Below are 23456 nucleotides of genomic sequence, written 5' to 3' on the forward strand. Positions count from 1 at the left end.
GAGTTTTTGCTTCAGTTCTGTGAAACGATTGTAATTTGCAGTTTTAAGAAGGCCGACATAAATTTGAATATCAAAGCTTAGTGCTGGAAGAGTAAAAAATTGTCTGCGAGCATTCGTTCGATCGGAAAATATCTAAAAATCATTCTATCCAAGATCGACAGTGATTTTATTTATCTTCGTGATTTTTCAAGTGGAAGTCGTTAAAGGACAATTTCAATTTTTAAGAAAAAGCAGTCACCTTAATTTTCTACCCATTGCAATTCTGAAATTGAAGAGTTCGTTAAAAGAAGGCAGTTTTTGGACAATTCTAGAAAGCAAAATTCCTCGAAAGGAAAATTCAGCGGCTGATTTGAAAACAATTTCTAAAAAGTGCCAAGAAAGAGCGTTTTCAGAAATATGTTAAATTTACAAGGAACTATTTCGAGGAGAAGAATTTCAATTTAGAACAACGTCTTATCGACAAATTCCAAATACTGTTTTATCAGCATAATATCAACCGGCAAAACGCTCAAAGCTCCATCTCGACACTCTGAAACCCAAGTAAACTCTCCCATTAACCAAAACCATTAAGTCACCGTCAAGTCGAAAACTTCACATTCCTCCGCTAATCGCCAGTCCGCGCCTCCACCGTTCCCCCGTAAACCGAAAAACAACCAAAATATCACCATCTTCCTCTGTCTCAACTGGTTTCGAAGAGCCTTCGTCCAGGTTGAGTAACATCGCTGAAACCTCTTCGAAGAATTCCAGCACTAACTTTGCCAGCGACCGAAGAAGAAGTTGCTCCTACGAGAAAAAACAAGGATCCTGTGATTCTCCAAGCTCCTCGTCGAGTCGAAGCGAAGGATGGCGCCTCGTCCTCTGGAAAAATCTTCAGCTTGTATTTAGAATAGCCGGGGTCTCTGTTTTCCCCCACCGTGCAAACTGGTCTGGCCATTCTCGCGGCTGGCGAACACTGGCATCGACGAGTTGCACAAGCATCTGATTCTCCATCCTGCAGCGAACCACCGAGTCAGTTAGTCAGTCAGTCAGTCGTCAGTGGCACCGCGAATAAGCCACTCTCGCTCATCCGCGGGAGAACACCTGTTTCGTCCTCGACCCTTTAGCCCGTCTGTCGACGATTCGACGATTCTTCGACCACGGTGGAAGGGATTCCTCGAGTGGAAGCTGTGCGTGAGGCCGCGTTAGACGAGTCCTTGCAGCTCCGTGAAGAAAGAGACGCTGCTGGCTAACTCTGGAGCGGAGAACCAGTTTCCGGGAGCGCCGTTGATACGCGAACAAGCGAAATAGCGAACCAGTATCTATAGGGAGAAGACGAGCTAGTTCGATTTGATTTTGAGATACTTGAAGTGGACGAAAGGGTTGTTGTAAAACAGTGGTGACATTTCGTTTATGATTATGACGTCGTTAATGGTGAACGGTCGAACCGCGCGATGTAATTGATTTTTAACGATCGATTGGGTGTTTGTTGCTCGTTGCTGAGGAAGCTGGTGTTCATTGTCGTTGGAGAACTCGTGACACAGGTTAGTGGATGCGTGCTTCGATCTAGGTGATAAAGAAGTGAAAGGGGAGAGAGAGAGGAAGGTGATTCGATTTCGTAGATGTTGGAGAGTTGTTCAGAGAGAAGTTTTATTCGATGTTCTTTGGAGTTATTTTGGAGAATGGAAATTGATCATTTTGAGGAATGAAAATTTCTTGTTTCGGAGAATGAAAATGTATTTTGAGGAATGAAAGTTTCTTCTGCAGAATAATGGAAGAAATGGGAGAATCGACGATTACTTAAAAACACTTGATAGATGTGGAATGTTAATTGCTATAAATTCAGTAATTTAATTCGAACTTTGTTGACATTGAAAATTTGCCAATTTGTGGTCGAAATATCTTCCAAATATTTGCAAATTTTGAAGAAGGAATTTAGTAAACTCACTGATCTCTAATTGACAATCTTCCACGGCGAGATTTTCATTGCAATTTTTCTGTTGGTTCGTGAAAGAAATTTTTATTCAAGGGAAACCGAGACCGCTGAAGCAGTTGTTTACAGTCTTACCTGTTCGACGCAACGTGTGACGTGGTATGACGGAAAAAGTGGAAATTTCCTGAAACATTGGTTGGAAAAAGTCTACATTCATGTGTGACGCAAGCTCGAAACCTTTGTTTTGGAGCATATGCCTGAATTCGCATTTCTGCTGGTGCATTGCACCAGAGAATACTCCGTTGCGTAATTTGTTACCCTCCAGTGTGTACAAAGTGAATGATTAATGAAAACATGTAGTCAAATTTAATCGCTGTTACTTAATACCTTCAACGTAATTCTAACATTCCAGGTATATGCATACCTGTATCCAAGAAAGTTTTTGCCTTGGAATGGAAAAATTCGCAAGAATAGTTTGAAATTAATTGGAAAAAAAAAATGAACGATAGTTTTATAGTCGTTCGAAGCAACTAAATCTTCTCGATTGCAACCTAATGCAATTTAACTGACTCTCATTTTACAATTTTTATATTTATAAAATGTGTAAAAATTAAAATTAAACGGAATCGAGGGATAGTAAAATTGATACAATTTGTTTTGACATCATTCGTGTGAAACAAAAGTATCAATTCAAACTATTTTTCAAGAATCTTCCTTATTATTACGAATACAATGCAGCCAGAGGAAAGTGTTAACGTCGTTAACTTTAGTTGCGGTTGATTTAATAGAATATTTATCATCATTATCATAAAAACAACGATACACGTTAATTTCCTCCTAATTAATATGCACTCTGAATAAAATATCGAATTTTCCAAAGGAAATATTCAATCCCGAAAAAACGTAAAATACGAATCCATACTGTGACCAAAAAGTTTAAGTTTAAATTACAATTTAAGTTTTTCCCTCCGTTTCTTATCGAAATTCTTTTAAGAAGTCTCGCAATAACATTTCACTGGACTGTTACAACAAAATTTCAGGCAATCGCTATACTCGATCGGTCTGCTCTTTATTTCGTTCGAATGTCTGCTCTTTATTCAGGACTTTTTCCTTCGTAAGAGGTATCGCTGATGTAATTTAAAAACACAGCGCTGGTAATTGGAAAAATATGATGAAATTTCAAAGGAAAATAATCTTTCACAACTCTTTCGATACATCTCAGCTTTCACGGTGGCTTGGCAATTTAAATCGCGAGCGGTCGCGCTTTAATTATCTCCTCGCCAGGCAAATTTCTGTAAAGTATAGCTGTGTTAGACAATGTAACACGAGATACCGGATAAGTAAATTCAATTTCGTAGTATAATGATCGTGAATTTGAATAAAAATCGCGTTACGCGCATATCTTACGGCTGATATACTAATCACAATTCTGCTCTTTCGAGCGATTAAATTAGCGAATAATATGGATCTTTCGGAAACGTAATAGAAACAGAATGGTGTTCATGGTCGTTTCGAACGAATCGCGATTCCTTGTCTTCGTAGAGATTGGAAAGATCGTCGAGTCGATTGTTGAATGAAACATTGATGGAAGTTGGTTTTGGTCGCGACAGATAAGCGTGACTCGCGGAATATCTGAAAAAGGGAATCCGTGGGTGTTTCGTTAGTGTGAAACTTTCTCGATAACGTAATCGCGATAAAAATCGCTAACGTTACGAATATTTAACCCATTCTGAATATCAGTTTGGAAGAAACTATTTCCATTTTGTTCCATGAAGAATTCTCTGGCATTCGTGACGCGCAGAAACCTCGAAGGACAAAAATTTTCCATAGACACTTAATGGCACGATTGCGAAAAAATTACCATTTTCTGAATGGGATGGGACCGAAAATTTTTTAACGTAAGTCACGACGATTGTTCGCGACATGGGGAAACAGTGTGAAAACAAAAATTGCAATGCGACAAATTAATTTTCGATTGGCAATTTTCGGAAAAGTAATTATTCGAGAAGAAAAATTTGAGAAATTGTATTTGAAACGGTTTACAATAGCAATATTCTCGTTCGTGTGCTTTATCGATACTTTAATTTCCCATTTAGACAAACTTTTCTCTTTTCGTTACTTTATTTTTATCTATTATACATTTCTATCTATTCTAGTTGCGTAATTTTCTGTCGACATTGATCCATAAAATATAAATGAAGATAGAAGAATCGAATAAACAAACGGATCCACAAAATAAAAGTAAAATACATAATTATCAAAAAATAAGGCACTGAGATATAAACACTTGTTGCATCGATTTTGTGCAAATGAAATGTTGTCAAATTCTGCAGAAAACAGAGATTTCCATTTTTCATATTCATCTTGAACGAATAATATAGTTGCAAACTAACTTATTTCACGCTCGGTTAACCCAAGGCTGAAGAAACTCCGGTTTGCATTTCCCTGAACTAAAGGATAATCATTTGAATTCGCGTATATCATTGACGATCACGCCGCGTAAGAAGATCACCTCGCGACCTGATTTCCTCGATATCATACTCGGAATATCTCGGATTTCCTCCCATCATTATAATTCTTACGTCGATCCGTCGAGTTCTTGGAACGTTTCAGATCATTTACGTGAATCGTCCATGCACTCGGCGCAACTTCCTACTGTTCGTCGTTAATCCTCGAGGAATTAACAATTTTTCAACAACAAACGTGCACGAGAAGAGCGATATATCGAAATAACGATTACCAGAGATAATTATCAACGATTGTCATTTCTTGTTTGAATAATATGGAGAAAAATGTTGTGGAATCATTGTTATCGTATCCCAAGTACCTACTTACGATGTATCCATAAATACGAATTCTTTTTTCTTTTTAATTGCGTCGCGTTTCTTTTTTGTTTGAAAACTGACCATCGTGAAAGATTTTACAAGGTCTGCGTAACCTCAGGAAACGTTTTGCTCGTGTTGGCGGGCAATTCAAGGATATCCGGATTGAAGCTGCTGCTCGGAGCTTGTGAAAGCTGTAAACGGTCTATGTTGCAACCATTTTCGAAAGTTCGGCAGAATTTTATTCTTTCTCGTTCCTGGAACGAGAGGAGTAAACGGGGAATTATTCGAAAAATTCTTTCGATCCTGGCGAAACATCGTAAAATTGCTTCCTTTTTTGTTTTTAATTTCGTAATGCTTGAGTGGCTTTGTTTTACATATTTTTTTTTTACTGAGAACGCGATTAAGCGGAAATATCGTTTACATTATTATTCTGACAGAGAAATGTAGTCGATAGTGGTAAAAAATTTGACAAAAGTGCAATTCTTCTGAGTATAAATATTTTAGGTTATCCTTGAAAGGGGAAATAATTAAAAATAAAAAACATCTGAAATGTTACAATACATTTTGTAGTACAATTTCTTTTGCTCGTTTCATTAATTTAAAAATGGCATCTACAAATCTACCTTTTCACCTTTTTAACAGACAACGAATGAAAATTTTCGTGTAATCAATATTTTCGAGTCTGATCAAATATTTCACCGCGTTCCACGATGATTTCTCCCGGTAACTTTGTTTCTTTCCTAGCTACTGATTACGAAAGATGAGCCTAACTAAGGTCACGCCTAATCACTTTCCATTTCTTTGGACTTTCGCGTGGATGACTCGTGTCCTTTTCAATGAACTTGCACGTCAGCCTCCACATCTCAAGGAAACCAAGAATATTCCCGTAATTCGTAACATTAGCATTCGTAATTCTCTGTATTTTCACCTGTGACTAACGAAATCTGATTTCTGCAAATTATTCTGCATTCAGAAGAAAAGAATTTCGCAATTTGTTCAAATATTTAACAATTATGTAATTAGAAAGAAAGTTCATTACGATAACTCTTTTTCAATCATTCAGAGAAGTGAATTATAGGGAGATAAAATATACCGTGTGTTTGTTAAAACCTACTGACCATTTTATATAAACCGTAATTATATAAGCGACTGTTAAAATATCACCGAAGCGTTCGTAGAAATTTCCTAACGAGCAACTTTGCAAAAATTATTGCGCACTGTACACACGTGTACAGATACGCCTATTAAGCCTTAATGAATATTTCATTAAAAGAAAAACATCGCTGGTTTCACAAAAAAAACGCATGATTCGTGAGATTATTCCGTCGTCAAACAAAGATGTCACATGAATATACATAAATCGATGCTGCAAATGTCAAATCCAGGCTTCAGATCCAATCTCGTTGCGTCGATCAGAATGAAAACTTCTTACAAAAATAAAGTATCGAAGAGTGTTTATATGAATGAAATTCATTTTACGGAACGAATTTCTTATCGATAAAATGTCAGAGTACTGAAATCGAGGTGAATTGCGTTATCCTTGTTAATTTATGACGTTTTAACGAGGTCAGATTGAACGATTTCTTCCTGCCAATCTTCCAAGCGAAAAAACGATAATCTGGTGAAATTTGTATAATCGGAATTTGGATCATGTAGAAGATAGCGATATTTAAAGAATTCTAAAATTTTTTGTGCGATTCTGCTGATAAATCGAATGAAACGGTTGACGAATATTCCAGAATCGAGTTTTTTTATCGAGTTTTGTTCAGATTTTTCTTTGCTATAAATAATCAGAAGTTTGAGTAAATCTTTGCTACTCGATTAGAGCCTTCCTTGCGACCGTAAGTAAGTAAATAAATAAATGAAATTAATACAACGTCTAACGAAATAAAGCAGGTATACTCTTCGCGTACCATGGATCGTTTCAAAAGTATGGCGCGTCCCTGAAAAAGTCCATTCGTCTGGACCACGGCCGGTTCTCAGAGACAAAAATTGCGCAACAAGGTCGAGTGTCTTTTTGGAAAAGAAAGAGGGATAAAAGTTAGAAGCCGGTGGAAAGGGAGAGTGTATAGGGTGTCTCGTACAAATTGGCAGAGAGATTATTTAATATCGTTAGAACTGGGAGAAATTTCTTGAAAACTGTTGGAGATAAAAAAATTTGCACTACTTTTTGCATTTCTGTGTATTGATACTGTAAGGTAAAAACGGTCAGGATAACGGTGGTGAGCGGTGGAATAAAATATAAACGTGGGCGGTTAAACAGGGTGAATCCTTGTATTTTGAACTATACTGCACGAGTGCTGATACAATTCTGTCCTTCCTGAAAAAACCTAGTCAAGAGGACCCCCTTGACAATATGGCCTTTCTTAGCCTTGAGGCAAAACTATCCCTAGGAGGAGGAAACGCAGCAGAAGACTGCACATGGCCCACTCAAGCCTTCGCTTTTTGGACTTTTCTAACAATACGGTTGCAAAGTTTTGTAAATGAAGTTTCGCATAAATAGATTCCTTGGGATACTGTGAGTATAGAAATATTAGAGTTAGGTCGTAGTGCAATAAATAATTCGCGAGATGTTTCAACTTTCTCAAAACATACCAATCTGTTATTTTTGCAAAATATTTATAAAAGCACCATTCAAATTTCTACAAAGTTTTTATAAAATTGCCATTGAAATGTTCACAATTGTAAAACCGTCACATCAATTCAAAACAGCCCCATTTCTCCCATCTCGTCAACGGTTCGGGGCTTCGAATTTGAAACAGTGCAAACAGAAAATAACTTGGACACAAGAAATACGCAATAAAAAATTGTATAGTTCCATTAAAAAAAAAAAAAAAAGAGAAAAAGAGTACAACTGGTACTTTGTGACCACATCTACGCAAAAAAGAAAAAAAAAATGAAATAACAGTGCATAAATACGATACAGTTCAATTTAGAAAAAAACAGAGCAGTCGCACTTTGACACCCTGTATACGAGCCCACTGAAACGCTCGAGGACAAATCCGAATAGCGCGATCGGTGAAGGAAAGCTGATTGCACGTGCTCGAAACTGTTTCTCCGCGGCTAGCTGGACCAGCTGGTGATAGGTGAGAGTGAGTTTGTTACAAAACGTTACGTCACAGACGAATTACACGTGACACACTGTGGGGTTACGTATAAACGGGTCCACCGTTGCCTCCGTCTTTCGTGACCGTCATTCTACGCGTGATTTTTCGGTGGAATTGTTGGACGTCTCTCCTTCAACCGTGACTCACCACTTTTGTGCGTACCAGACGCCTAAAACGTCAGTCGACGAGCATTTAATTTCTTTGCATTTACTTCGAACAGTTTTCAAGTACTGCATCGTTTATTAGAAACATGGCAAGAAAGAGGCAAAAAGAGCTATTACTGTGCTTGTAAAAAAATTGTTGGACAGAATGAATATTCAATTGTAAAATCGAATAGCGTACCTGCAGACATACCACGTGGATCTTTTTTTGGTTCTTTGTTATGTAACGATGCGGGATTGTCAGTGGCACGAATGAATCTGAAAATTAATTTACACTGGGAATTTTGCATCAAACTCGAATTTCCTTGAAAGTCGCAGTTCTTGATAATTGATATCATAGAATACAGTAAAACGTGTAATTCTTTTGGGATATTAGTATGCGAAACGTTAACGCTGAGTCTAAAAATTAATCTGCACTCGAAATTTCGAATTTCCTCGAAAGTCTCGATTTTTAATAATCTATACCATAAAATATAGTAAAAAGTATAACTCTTTTGGGATATTAATATGCAAAACGTTAACTTTGAATCTTAACATTAATTTACGCTAAAAATTCCTAATTTCCCAGTCTCAATTTTCAAAAAATTTCCACCAGAAAATTCAGTAAAAAGAAGCGCAATTTTTCCAAACTCGGCTCTCCTCGGATCACTTTCATCTAATCACTGGAAGTATTTATATTCTTCCGTAGTGAAGCCAGTGATCGGAGTATGCGCACGTCAAATGCTCCATTGATTATGAATCACTTTCACGGAAATGCTAATTATTGCTTTTTCTCTCGTAGAAATGGAGGCTGCCAGTCCACCGTCGGATGTACGGACAGCTTCCTTGGAACTGAAAACGCGAAGAGCGCAGTTCAAAACGCAGGCCTCCACTTTGGACACGAGGAGGAGGCAGGCGGTATGCGTGAGGAGAGCTTTCAAGAAGTACGGTCCCAAGAGCAATCCTAATGTCATCCTCGATGGGCTGAACATGACCGTGCCGAAAGGCACGATGTAAGTTCTGCTAATTCGTATGAATATTCGTTTACTTTTTTGCATGCTTAAATAAGTACTCAAGGTGTGACAATAAAGTTTGCAGAATAATTTTCATATGTTTTTTTGCTGCTTCTCAGACGATGATCTCACGTATATGTAATATTCAAAGTCAGGTTTTCAAATAAATTATTTTCGAAACTCCAGCAATAATGAAATTGTGAAATGTGCAATTGTAACTAGTAATTGTATTTTTTAATTTGGATTTTATTATTCAATTTTTAATTTCAATTTCAAGTTTGTTATTTCATTTTAATATCAAAGACTTCTCTATATAAACGAGAAAATTAAGGAGGCACTATTTAGGGCAAAATTATATTCGTTAAATTTTAAACAATTTTTGTCCTCTTTTCCTATGCAAAGTTTGACAAAAAGTACGACTACAAAATGGAGCAATTGTTAGTTACATGAAAGATAGTGATGATTGAAGTAAAACAGGAAGATAGTCTGTAAAAAAAGAAGATTGAACAACTTAACTTTTTATGGAAACTTCGTATGGAGCGGTTTTTACCTGTTTTTTGTGTTTGCTTCAATAAGTGACTGATAATCCTGTCGCTAATAACGATCTCAGGCTGAAATTGATCTCCGCTCAAATTTACAAACAACATTTCCATAAAACTAAAGATGATTTAATCGCGCAGAAACGAATTTAACTACTCGCAGACATTTTCTTAAATTCGCAGAAATTGTTCACCATCTCTAACTCGTTAAATCACAAGAGTGTGTCGGTAAAAACGCTCGCACGTTTAACCACAAAAAAAAAAAAAAAATTGCAAAAAGTTTCCATATTCGGTATAATCTTCCAAGCCGCGTCCGTCGAACAGCATTTTTCACGTTACACATGGGAAACGGAAATAATCGACAGGTTTAGCCACATAAATAGCGTTGCTGTGAAGGAAAATGCAAAATGGATCCCTGTTATTCACCGTTTCCCTTCCTCCTTTTTTCTCTCGCTGGTCGATCGACAAACATTACACGCGCGATTATGCAAAGATCGCCAGCGAAATCGCACATCTTCGTCGCGATGCTCGTTGATCTTTCTCACCTGGAGGCTGACCCTCGACGTCACACCACTTTTCTTCAAACAAAAGACAAAGTCCAGGTGTAAAATGCATCACGTTTCCTCAGGTGCATGTTGATTAATGATACTATGTACTGCCACAGGCGGTCAGCTGTTCGCGCAAAACAAACGGTTTCTTCTTTTTCTCCATGATTTATTCAAAACATCCGCCTTTAGAACGATCGCTGAAAAGCGAATATCGCGAGTACTGTGTTCCGCGATTTATCTCTGTAAAATTTACATGGCTGACGGTTCGTAACGAAGCGATCTTTTTCTGCGGATTCTGCTAATTAAACGACTTTATTGCGTGTTTCTTAAAGGACGATTTAAAGGATTTGGAATAGTTAGTGACAAGTATGTTCGATTCGAAATTGGTTAACGATTAGGGATGCGATAAGAGGAACGGTGATGTAGTGTCTTGTTGATGATTTAGAGAGATGTTAAACGTGAATAGTAATAATAATTAGCGATTATTATTGCAGTGTTGTAAGTTTTTCTTTAATATCTTGTAACTTACGAGAATGTAATTTTTTTAATTCTACTCTGTTGATATTTATTTAAGGAGAGTCAGAAATATATTTAGATAAAACGATCACTGTGTATATTGTCCTTGGTAATTTTTTAAGCTCAAAATGAGACGTGAATTAAAATGAGATATAAATAAAATGACACGATTTATTTAAATCAGATAAACAAAAATTTTGCATACGGTTGTATGGACAGAATGTTTTTCCTCCAAATAGTTGCATATTTTTCAACTTCTTTTTGCAGGGGAATTACAATGCCTCGTTCGACGAAAATTTTTTAACGTAGAGAAAATGCTAAATCTATTGTCTTCTCACAATTAATTTCAATTACACGATTATACGGTGTAAAATAGTAACATACGTAAGAAATGTATTTTTCTCGCTTTAGATACGGCCTACTAGGCGCGAGTGGTTGCGGAAAGACCACATTGCTCTCTTGCATCGTAGGTAGAAGACGTTTGAATTCCGGTGAGATATGGGTGTTGGGTGGTAGACCAGGTTCAAAAGGATCAGGCGTGCCTGGTCCACGAGTGGGTTACATGCCGCAGGAAATTGCGTTATACGGAGAATTCTCCATAAGGGAGACTTTCATCTACTTCGGTTGGTGCGCTGGTTTGACCACGGAACAAGTCAACGAGAAGATCGATTTCCTTCTAAAGGCAAGTCTGAATCGTGACGATCGAACTAATTTTGAAATGAGTCTAAAGTACCGTTTGGAATATTTATTTGAAAGGGAGAATTGAAGGGTTCCTAAGCACAACGTCGTAATTGCCAAAAAGTACCATTTTTGGGAGAACGTTGAAATTCGTGACAAAAGGCATCGAATTAGTTTTTCACCTAATATCATTATCACTACTCTTAATTCCTCAGTGACTCTAAATTTCTGACTGACACTCTGTATCTTACGATTAATTTTTCGACTAATATCACTATCACAATTCATAACTCCCAAGTGACCCTAAATTTCTGACTGACACTCTCTGTCTTACAATTAATTTTTCGCCTAATATCACTATCAATTATCTTAACTCTCCAGTGACTCAAATTTTTGACTGACTCTCAATCATACAATTAATTTTTCGCCTAATATCGCTTTCGCGACTCTTAACCACCCAGTGACCCTAAATTTTTGACCGACACTCTCTGTCTTACAATTAATTTTTCGACTAATATCACTATCACAATTCTTAACTCCCAAGTGACCCTAAATTTCTGACTGACACTCTCTGTCTTACAATTAATTTTTCGACTAATATCACTATCACAATTCTTAACTCCCAAGTAACCCTAAATTTTAACTTACACTCTCTATCTTACGATTAATTTTTCGACTAATATCACCATCACAGATATCACTGTCACAACTCATAACTACCTAGTGACCCTAAATTTTAACTTACACTCTCTATCTTACGATTAATTTTTCGACTAATATCACCATCACAATTCTTAACTCCCAAGTGACCCTAAATTTCTGACTGACACTCTGTATCTTACGATTAATTTTTCGACTAATATCACTATCACAATTCTTAACTCCCAAGTGACCCTAAATTTCTGACTGACACTCTGTATCTTACGATTAATTTTTCGACTAATATCACTATCACAATTCTTAACTCCCAAGTGACCCTAAATTTCTGACTGACACTCTCTGTCTTACAATTAATTTTTCGCCTAATATCACTATCAATTATCTTAACTCTCCAGTGACTCAAATTTTTGACTGACTCTCAATCATACAATTAATTTTTCGCCTAATATCGCTTTCGCAACTCTTAACCACCCAGTGACCCTAAATTTTTGACCGACACTCTATCTTGCAACCGATCTTTCAAATATAAAACAAAATGCTTCATACGAGTTTTTTCGAAACAGTTCTTGCAGCTGCCATCAGAAAATCGTTTCGTGAAGAATTTATCCGGTGGCCAACAAAGAAGAGTGTCCTTCGCTGCAGCTCTCCTACCTGATCCAGAATTACTGATCCTAGACGAACCCACCGTAGGCGTAGATCCTCTTCTACGTCAGAATATCTGGGACCATTTGGTCCATATAACGAAGGATGGTAATAGAACCATCATCATCACCACCCACTACATCGAGGAAACGAGGCAGGCTAGCCTAATTGGTTTGATGAGGGGTGGTAGATTGCTTGCTGAAGAATCGCCGACGAAATTAATGGAGATGCACAACGTGGATACTCTAGAGGATGTATTTTTGAAACTGAGTAAACGTCAGAATATGGGCCTTCGAAGAAGGAGCAGCATACTCAGCAGCGTTACTGGTGTTCCTCCTGAAATAGTAGTATGTTGTTTTTATATTTCGTCCATGTTCAGCCAAAAGTCGTTAACTGCATTTTTGACTGAATATTAATTAAGTAGTTTATGTTGCTTGAAATGACATAAATGATCTAGCAAAATGTCATTATCTTTACCAAATGGGGTAAATATGTGAAATAGAATTTAGTAGAGTAATTTTGTTGAGCGGCAAAAAGTTATTGATCAGAGAGAGTCACCAAGTGTAAATCGCTGATTTTTATGAAAATTATGTATAATGTCATTTAAAAAGAAAAATATTTGATACGTATTGTTTTGTTATTTTTACGTGACGAAATCCACGTTGAAAGGGTTAAAACAATCCTCGAAGATGGGAGCATATTTCAGAAACTATTGGGGTTAGAAAAATGGTTCAAATGTGGAGATTGCTTTCCAGGGGCAATATTTCAGATCAGTAAAATTTATAACGAATAAACTCGTAATGAATTTCTTATCCTGCGCTCATCGCTAATTTTTCGAAATCCTTTGGAGGCTTTTCACCTAAAAATTTTGTCAATTTTTTCTTAAATTTTTATTCGAAAATCGTGCAGTTGAAGTTTTTTTAAAATTTGCATGTGTTTTTTAGGACGCCGACGACGAAATGAGCGGCGAATTCGGCGATAATGTCAGTCTATCTAGTCGAAGGAAAAGCGTTGCCATCGACGATGAAAATGTAATTTTTTATTTTGCGATTTGCGGTGGTTGTATTCCTTCTATGTTTCTTACGGAATTTGACATTTCTTATGGAATATTTGAACGGATATAGGTTCCAGAATTGCCACCGGAAGAGGAAGGTCCATCGAAATCGAAGATTATCAACTCTATGCACATGAAGGCTCTTGTATGGAAAAACTTCCTGTGGATGTGGCGAAATGTAGGGTAAGCATAAATGAAAATGATTAGAAAATTAACACTGCCAGAAATCACGTTCCTAACGTTGAAATTAATTGAAATTTCATTTATTCGTTATCTGGTGTCAATTTCTTTGATATCTGACTATAGAGGGTTGACAAAATTAGAAAATCCGAACACAGAGAGAACAGAAAATTCTAACAAGATTTCCTCATATTCATTTCAGCATAATGTTATTTATCATCGGTCTTCCAGTCGTTCAGATCATCCTATTCTGCATCTCCATTGGCAAAGATCCAGTAGGATTGAGGGTATCTCTGGTGAACCACGAATTGAACAACAGCATGGAAACTTGCGTACCATCGGTTGGCTGTGAATGGACTCACCTGAGTTGTCGATTTTTGCAACAATTGGAGAAGAGATCGGTGGTGCTTCTACCGTATGACAAAGAGAGCGACGCTAGAAACGCTGTCGAACGGGGTTGGGCTTGGGCAGCCATAACGTTTCCTGCGAATTATAGCGACTCTCTTTCAGAGAGAATAGAAAACGGCAGGGATGTTGATGACTGGAATATAGATTACTCTACTATGGATATCTCCATGGACATGTCTAGTGAGTTATAAAAAGATCTCTAGAAAAAAAAGAAAGAGGAACTTGTTCTTCTTGTTCTTATTTTTTTAGATCAGCAAATTGGTCAACTTCTTCAGAGAGCCTTTTACAGTTCGTACCTGGATTTCGCTCGAGAACTAACGGTGGCTTGCAATTACAGTAAAAAATTAACAAGTATACCGCTAAATGTGAGTTAAAAAATATAAAAAATATCAAAGGGTATGGTAGAAATCTGTAATAATGAGTAACTTTTAATTCGTAGTTTGAGAAACCAATCTATGGCCCCTTGGATCCTAACTTCACCGATTTCGCTGCACCTGGTGTCATTTTAACGTGAGTATTTATATTGAAAGATTCTCAATTTAATATTGTCTTTAATTTCATATTTTGAAATTTGCGTTGCAGCATTATCTACTTCTTGTCGGTGGCCCTAACTTCCGGCGCGATGTTGTTGGAACGAAACGAGGGTCTTCTCGAGAGAAGTTTAGTCTCTGGTAAATAAAAGAAGCTATGGTGAATAGGAACAATTAATTACAACATTTTAAAAATTATTTTTCTACCGACAGGTCTCACTGGATCGGAAATTCTTTTTGCACAAGTTATAACCCAATTCGTAGTAATGGTAGGCCAGACAATTATGGTTCTGATATTCTCATTCCCGGTGTTTAAACTCACTTGTGAAGGAGATATCGCTTGGATCACTATATTGACAGTTCTTACTGGACTGTGTGGAATGTGTTTCGGTAAGAATATCTTTAATAATAATATTAAATGTTATTTTACTGTTTCATAAACTATACATCAATTTTCCTGCCATTCTGTTTTTTCAGGATTCGTTATTGCTATAGTCTGTGAAAACGAAAGAAGCGCCACTTACTTGGCAATGGGCTCCTTCCTCCCTATTGTAATGTTGTGCGGAATAATCTGGCCTATCGAAGGAATGCATTATATATTAAGATACATTAGCTACTTGCTGCCACTAACGAAAAGCACAGAATCGATGCGAGCTATACTAGCCAGAGGATGGTCAATTTCAAATCCCACCGTTTACAATGGTTTCATTTCTACGTTGATTTGGATAAGCGTTTTTATGACTCTTTCAATATTGTTGCTTAAATTCAAGAAAGGATAGAAACTGTTGTCCAAGTCATAGATCGAACGACACGCCAGGTATTGAGTGAGTGAATATACTTTATGGTATATTATACGTATACATACTGTGTACAGGCTATACTGCGTTAATATCGTAATATTCGACGAGTTCTTGTGCACTGGGGAAAAAACGAATGGACAATGTTCCGAATGTGTAATATATCTTTCTTTCTTTTGCTCAACACGGTTATATTATATTTATTACATGTACTTTCGGATTATTGCGAAACTGTGACGGTAGTATTTGTACAGTACAATTGTAAGTAAGCTCTAAAGTAAACGTATAATTGTAGCTGTATAATTTTTTTACAACATCTGAATCATTAACATAGAATAACCAATGACCTCCTTTTTTTATTAATAGTAGTAAATTTCTTTTTAGTATCGTATTATAGGTGCAATGAATTATAGTATTGTGTTTTTATATAGATTTATGCCAGAATAAATAAATGTACATACGATCGTATTAGAAAATATTATTCATTTTACCTACATATGCACGAAAGTGGGAGGAAACATGAATAAGGTAAATATATTTCAATAAAAACCAATGTGTTACTTTATAAAAAAGATATATAAAAATTTGTAGTTGTAATACTGAAACGCTTTCGCGTACACACATCGAATTATTCTTAAATACGTTTATAAATACATGATTACATTTTTGAATTTCTTATTTTATTACATTCTTATTTGTATTGGATTCTTTTATTTTTTAACAGGCTTTGGTGCACGTAAAAATGGTTCATGTAATGTTTTATAAATTCGTTCTGCTTTTTGCATTCCAATACCAGGACACAAAGCTAGTAATTCTGGCTCTACCTTTATCAGATCACTCAGTGTACCAAAGGTTGATAAAAGAGTTGTTGCATCTGTTTTATTAACTGATCTTATAGTTGTCAAAGAGTTAACCAACTGAAAAAAATACAGGAAAAGATAATTGTAATCCTGAAGCAAATAATAAATTTCAATATACTTTTATTAATATGTTACGTATGTACCTTTTGATATGGTGCTGTTTCACTACGATCCATAATTGCATCAGGGGGTTTATTTTCATAAATCTTATATGTTTCAATAATTCTGCCAGCATCTTCTGCATTCCATGCTAGCATTAGTGTTAAATCCGCAAGAATACATATCCTTGTTAAATGTTTTAAAGTATGAAGAGGATCTGCCATATCTACCTATAATGTTTTACCGAATGCATTTACAATACAATTACTTATTATTATTATTATACATAAGAATAAGGATTTTAAAAAACCTGGACTAAAAGGACCCTTAAATTATATGCATTTCCCAAGGCCTTCAAACGCTCATGAATATAATCAGGATTAAGTTGGTGATAACGAATTGATAAGAAAAGAGCACAGCAAGTTTTTCCCATTACATAATCTGGCACAATCTCAGAATATTCCCAAGGTACATTTGTTATGAATTTTAGTAATGGGTTTCCTTTCTACAAGCAATTTATATTTATATACAAGAAAATATAACATTATTTTCAACATAAAAAAATCCTATGTGATCATACTTGTTTCAAGTTAACTAACAGTGTATTAAATTTTGAGGTATCCTTAGTCTTAGAAGGGCCAGGCACTGCTTCTTTAAAAAATTCTGATTTCTTTAATTCACTAAATGCATCTGTGTGTAAAATATTATCATTTTAAATAAAAATATACCAAATATGCATAAAAATATCGTCATTATAAAGTAATTCACCTTGAAAAGAAGAATCAACCTTAGGTTGTTTAGGTGGAGAAATATTAATTTCATCTGTGTCTTCCATTATATTTCTTTTTTTCTATCTTTAAATAAATTTTTAACTTTTTGTAAACTGTGGAATTATTAAAAATATATCGAATTCAATTTTTATTGCATTTTATGATTTTATATAAAATTAACGTAATTTCTTTGACGTCGTGGAAAAAACTAATGATAAGTTATTGAAAACTATTATGTTGGTTACAACATTAGTAAATGACATAGACACGACTGAAAGTACATATATAGGTTATTACCCTAATTAATAAATAGTAAAAAACAATAATGACAAATTGGTAACAATAATTGTTGTATAAATATCTGTTATATATTGATATTGAAATATATTAATAAACAAATTATATGTATTCATAGTTTATAAGTTTTCTATTAAGACAGTTTTATGCAAGTATTGAAATTGATAATTATTAGATCATTAACTATGAAAACAAATAATAGTGTTTTTTATTTTCCTATTGGTAACACTGTCAATTGATAACATCTGATGACATATTAACTTGACATATTTTTATAACCAACTGTTTGTTATTTTCATTATGTATTTTTGTCAGTATTTTAGGAATAAAATAGTATAAATGTTCATGTGCATTTTAGAACTTACAGGACTGACTGGTAGCTAATTTTTGTAGATGTAATTGAAGATTAATATATTCATAGAACGTAACCTAACATTTTTAAATGGACAAGGAGAAGTTAGAGACCAAAAATTCGAAGCAACCTCCTTGGAAGGATGTTAGCATATCAGATCCACGAGTACGGTTAAAGTATCTATCTGATTATGCTTCCACAGTAGAAATGGACCGTAACAATCCACCACACAGGTATCAAATTTTGTTGGACCTATGTTTCATGCACTACTATTATGTAACTTTTAAAAATCAATTGTAAAGTTCAATAGATTAATTACAATCCCAATGTTCTTCGTTTTCTTTTGTGCTTTACAGGTATTATCGTTCTGGTGTGGAAATGCTTAGAATGGCAGATATGTGTATGAAAGATAATGATCTTGAATATGCATACCTTTTATATGTCAAATTCATAACGTAAGATGTATTTATAATTCTTTGTACAAAGAAAAGTTAAGATAATTAAAAATTATTTTTTAAAAAGATGTATTGCCACAGGATTTTTCTTGAAAAAATAAGAAATCATCCACAGTTTCATACAGTACCATTGAAAGACAAGAAACAAAATGAACAAACATTACGCAAAGTAATCCCTAAGGCTGAAGAGTTGAAGAAACAATTATTAGAACAATACCAAACAGAGTTCAATGAATATTTAGGAGATATGAAAGAAAAAGAAAGAATTGAAAAAGAAAGACTGAAACAAGAAGAACTAGAAAGGTACTTAAAAATATTTTAAATATTAATATATATTATTTATACACATATAATATTTGCTTAGATTGAGGGAAGAAGAGAAGAAGAATAAGTTAGCTGCATTAGCAGCTGTTAAAGCAGCAAAAATTGCTGCAAGTGAAAATGTAGTAGCTCCAGAAGAAAACAAGATTAAGAAAATTTCAAATATATCACCAAAACCATTAGTACAATTAGTAAGTCCAGGTAGTGATGTAACTGCACAAACATCTAAGGAAAAGTATGTATAATATAAAAGAATTACTCAATTCTTATAACATTTTGCAAAAATTATTAAGTAATAAAATTATATTTTATAGCAAACCTAATATAGATCGTTCAACAAAGCCTTCTCTACTATGTGACAATTTTATTTTAAGAGATATAGTATTGCCAACTAAGTTAATGCACAATTTTCTCATGTTGGCTTTCACTAATACAATGAATAATAAAGAGACTTGTGGTATACTAGCAGGAAAATTAGAAAGAAATAAATTACTAGTCACTCATTTATTAATTCCTGAACAAACAGGATCCCCAGATTCCTGTGTTACACATAATGAAGAAGATATATTTGATTATCAAGATCAACACAATTTGATTACTCTTGGTTGGATACATGTATGTAACTTCTATATTACTTGAATTTAAGGTACAATTTTAAACGAAAAATTAATTGAATGAACTTACAAATAGAAGAGATATTTGTTCTTTACAGACACATCCTACACAGACTGCATTTCTATCTAGTGTTGATCTTCATACACATTGTGCATATCAACTTATGATGGCTGAAGCAATTGCCATTGTTTGTGCTCCTAAATATGATGAGTAAGTAAGAAAAATAGATTTGAAAAGAGATTAAAATGTGTATTTTTTTGTTTACTCAAATTTGTTTTTCTCTTTCAGGACAGGTTATTTTATTTTAACTCCAGAATATGGATTAGAATTCATTGCTAATTGCAGGGAAACGGGATTTCATCCGCATCCAAACGATCCTCCATTGTATATGGTAATTTTTATAGCAAATAAAATTCACATATACATTGTTTGTTGTATATATTCAGAAATGTTTTTTTTTTTTTTCAGAAAGCAAAGCACTGTAAATTGGATACAACAGCAATTATAGAAGTAGTAGACTTAAGAAGAAAATGACATCTCTCAGATGTATTATACATATGTATACACTTGTGCATATTTTAACATGTATAACTACTATATACCAAGTTATATATTTAACTATCAACTACGTTACGTTAAGTAAAAGGAGTAAAAAATTGCAATTATTATAGCTTAAATAACGTTAGGATTTAGCATTTGCAAAGCTTTAAATATTTTTATGATAAAGCTTTAAAAAAAATCTTTAATATATTTGAAATAAAATTATGCATTTAAAAAAAATAGAAAAATATTAGTTCATCGTGAACAAAATAATAAAATATTTAAATAACTTGTAGTAAATTACACACAACGGATTTTATATAATTTAAACATTATATTTATTCTATTAGTGATAAAAAATTGAGTTGACTGAAATTAAGTATTACCGGTAAAAATAGTATTAAGATTCTCATTTCACAAACATTGAGCAATTCAACCTCTTCTAATGAAAGTAACAAATTTGCTTGCGTACAGTTTATACAAAAATAGAATATCTAAAATAGCGAGGTACAAATGTGCATCTATTACTTTTTCGTAACATTTATATTTATTTACTCAGGTAACATACTACATTATATGCCGGAAAATAAATATACAAGTACAACCAAAATTTTTATAAACATTAGCGGTGTGCAAAATCTGTGCATTTATAAGTTTACGTGCCTTTCATGGAAAAATAATGGTGTTCATAACCTCACGCTAATAACATGAAGTATGTGCAACGTTCAATTGTAGATATTGCACGATATTGTCAAGTAACATTAATTATTGGTGGGTCATTCGATAAGACCATTTCGTTACGTAAGGTCGTAATCGAAAAATCAATAAATACATTGACATACTGTGCTAGTCTTAACTTAATATACAAAGCTTGTTATGAAATATATTGGTACACTGAAATCGATATGTCAACCTTATGTGATGTTTCATTATATGTACTCTCTATCATAATACTGTATTTAAAAAATCGTACAGTACAATAGATGCTGTGTTAATTGATATCAATGTAAAAGGTTTGTACTAGTAGGTACCTGATATAACTTTTATGTACTTAAAAGTTTAATTACACGCTTACATACTGTTTATGAGACTGTATCTTTTCCTGTCTCATAAATGTGCAATATGTTGTACATATAAATAATCATTCATTCCTTATTAGCAATTCTTTCTAAGACTTAATATGTAATTATAAATTTTCGTTGTAACAAAACACATTTCAAATGCCAAATCACGATCAAATCTGTGCTACACATCGAGGGACGTAACTTCTAAGTAGTTTCGAACATAAGTTATTATGATAACACTGGCCTACTGAATGTTAGGAAAAATATTTATATTTCGCAAGGGAAAAATAAACCATGAATTAATTCAATAAATATTACTTTCCGTTGTTTATTATGGACAGTTCTTGACGATGAAACAAAGGATTTTACAAGGAGCGCCGTAAAATCTGTTCGTATTTTTGCATTTTATACGCGCATTGTCCGGGAGCATTTACTGAAAGCGATTATTCGCCGTTCAGAGCATAACAAAACGAAATTATTTACCGAGAATGAAAAATAAAAAAGAAAGAAAGCACAGAAGAAAATAATTCAGAGCCAGGATACGGAATTCTAAAGAGAACCTATTGTAGGTACATACAAGTACCTCGTGAGAATGCTTCTCGCCATTCACCTCTCTTCGCGTATATCGAATTACCTGCGTTGAAGGGTTTCGCGCTTTGCAGGGTTTTATCGACGGCAGGGTCAATCTATTTTTACGTGGTAGCTTATGTGTTCTTCGTTTCACCGTTTACAGAGTGTGTATAAATCACGTTACGCGTAAGTATTCTCTTTGTGCACGCTCCTTTACCTATGAAAATTTCACTTCCGCACATTACTCTTTGACCACTTTTTTTTCTTGTTTATTGATTTGTAAATACATTCTGCAAAATGGAATTGTTAAGTTTTATCGCAGTTTGCGATATTAATAATTTATTAACAATTGATTGTTATCATTGAATATAATAATCGAAGCAATGATGCGTAACTTTCACTCTCAGTCATTCCATAGTTTTGACATTTATAGGCAGTCTTACTGAAATGCAGTTGTCATTAATTATGCAAGAATATTGAACATGTACTTTTGCATGACTTTTTAATAACAAAAAGATATGTCATTAAGCAGTTACTTAACGTCTTGTGAGAATAAAGTTGAAAATATTTAACAATAATATTTTATGTCTATAAAGCTGTATGTTTAAATAAAAATGCATTAGTTTATGCAAAAGAATCCTTCCAGAATTATGCGTGTAAACATTTCAACTATTGACTGAACCATAACCACATTTCGAAGTTCGACATTTGTCGCAATATTAGAACAACAAATACGTCGTGTTAGAAGTGAGAGCTGAGAGTACAGCCAACAGTTTGTGGCAACATTAAGCGGTATTGCTTTCCGAGAAATAGGCTAAATCAGAAGCGTTTGCTTTTATCTCGCATTCTCGATCTTATCAGCAACACATGTTTGAAATGGGGGGTCTCAAGTTCAATCGAATTCGACTTGTTCGTAGTTCTTTTATGCAACTTTTCTATGTACATATGCAGTTCAATCAGCTTGTAAATATAACATTTAAAAAAATTAAACCAAATTTTCGTACATTTAAACTTAACATATTTATTTTTCCTAACTTCTTCCAAATAAAATTAAAGGTTATAATATTTTACTAATTTCCAATATCGTTTAATATTGACTTACTTTCAGGACACCCTGTATTAGATACTTTCAAGGTAGGAATTATTTCAAAGAACAATGCAACTACTTACCATAAATAATCCTCCAATTACTTAGGGTAATAGGTTAGCAAAATTCAAGACTTGAAGATTTTTTTCCATTCCAACAGTTCGAGGAATGCATTTTTGTCGGATTAAAATGACAATCGATGATTCTTCGCAAAAATCGCGTTACTCAGATAGGGAAAATCTTAGATCCAGAGGCGAAAGATTAATCAGCGCGTGGATAAAGAAGGAGAGAATATAAGCAGGTATGCAGCGGCCTCCTGCCTTACAAGTGTATTCGATGACGTATAAAATCCCGGAGGGTAAAACGCCTGTGACGTACACACGTACGATTCCTTCTGTTACGTTGCCTTTAATCTCGTTGTTACCGGTTTTTGCTGTCGGATATCGATCAGGCACGAGTTGTGCAGTGGGAATTTCAGCATACGTGGATCTATTCCGGGAATGTAGCCAGGTAGTGTACTTTAATGTGGGTAAAAGTCAATGTGTGATTATCTTAATAGCAGTACGTTCATTGAGGATTCAGGTATTACGTAATGAAAATTCTCATTAATTCAACGATGCCAGAAACTTGGTGCTTGAATGGTAAATAGAACCGCTAGGTATATTTACAACATTGAGTATTTATACAAGTTAAATGTGGAAATATGTAGGTCACTGTAATGACGTTTTGAATAACTATAAAATATCTTTAAATCTTCCAAAATTCTCTTCCTTTGGGTATATTTAAATATTATATTCAAAATAATCGAGAATGATAAACAAATAAAATTGGAAAAATAGCTGCTTGATTACAATCCATATGAATCATAAAACAGTTGAAT

The 23456-nt window shown here is 34.4% G+C and overlaps 3 protein-coding genes across 4 annotated transcripts; 2 read left to right on the forward strand and 1 right to left on the reverse strand.

Moving 5' to 3' along the window:
* The first annotated feature begins 1008 nt into the window (after nucleotides 1-1008).
* On the forward strand, nucleotides 1009-15780 carry LOC108577635 (ABC transporter G family member 23). Of its 2 annotated transcripts, none has more exons than XM_017940810.1 (12): nucleotides 1009-1520; nucleotides 8784-8994; nucleotides 11009-11279; nucleotides 12499-12924; nucleotides 13522-13608; nucleotides 13702-13814; nucleotides 14014-14399; nucleotides 14469-14584; nucleotides 14659-14729; nucleotides 14802-14890; nucleotides 14963-15139; nucleotides 15227-15780. In XM_017940810.1, exons 2-12 carry the CDS (start codon nucleotides 8786-8788, stop codon nucleotides 15526-15528), a joined length of 2247 nt encoding a protein of 748 aa, XP_017796299.1. In that variant the 5' UTR covers nucleotides 1009-1520; nucleotides 8784-8785; the 3' UTR covers nucleotides 15529-15780. The 2 variants fall into 2 exon arrangements, with proteins under 2 accessions (XP_017796299.1, XP_017796300.1); XM_017940811.1 differs by lacking the exon at nucleotides 1009-1520 and adding an exon at nucleotides 7951-7995 and having other exon boundaries at nucleotides 15227-15528.
* A 476-nt stretch (nucleotides 15781-16256) lies between these two features.
* On the reverse strand, nucleotides 16257-17340 carry LOC108577612 (DNA excision repair protein ERCC-1). Its single transcript, XM_017940788.1, has 5 exons — nucleotides 17274-17340; nucleotides 17086-17195; nucleotides 16816-17010; nucleotides 16550-16735; nucleotides 16257-16463 (listed from the first exon to the last, which is right to left on the reverse strand). The coding sequence occupies exons 1-5, from the start codon at nucleotides 17338-17340 to the stop codon at nucleotides 16257-16259; spliced, it is 765 nt and encodes a 254-aa protein (XP_017796277.1).
* Nucleotides 17341-17856: 516 nt separating this feature from the next.
* Nucleotides 17857-19849, forward strand: LOC108577646 (STAM-binding protein-like A). The gene is made up of 9 exons (XM_017940824.1): nucleotides 17857-17882; nucleotides 17966-18157; nucleotides 18281-18379; nucleotides 18461-18682; nucleotides 18744-18935; nucleotides 19015-19315; nucleotides 19413-19525; nucleotides 19604-19706; nucleotides 19784-19849. The coding sequence occupies exons 2-9, from the start codon at nucleotides 18015-18017 to the stop codon at nucleotides 19847-19849; spliced, it is 1239 nt and encodes a 412-aa protein (XP_017796313.1). The 5' UTR covers nucleotides 17857-17882; nucleotides 17966-18014.
* Nucleotides 19850-23456: the final 3607 nt, after the last annotated feature.

The sequence above is a fragment of the Habropoda laboriosa genome, unplaced genomic scaffold (assembly GCF_001263275.1).
Source record: "Habropoda laboriosa isolate 0110345459 unplaced genomic scaffold, ASM126327v1 scaffold718, whole genome shotgun sequence".
Classification (NCBI taxonomy): Eukaryota; Metazoa; Arthropoda; class Insecta; order Hymenoptera; family Apidae; genus Habropoda; species Habropoda laboriosa.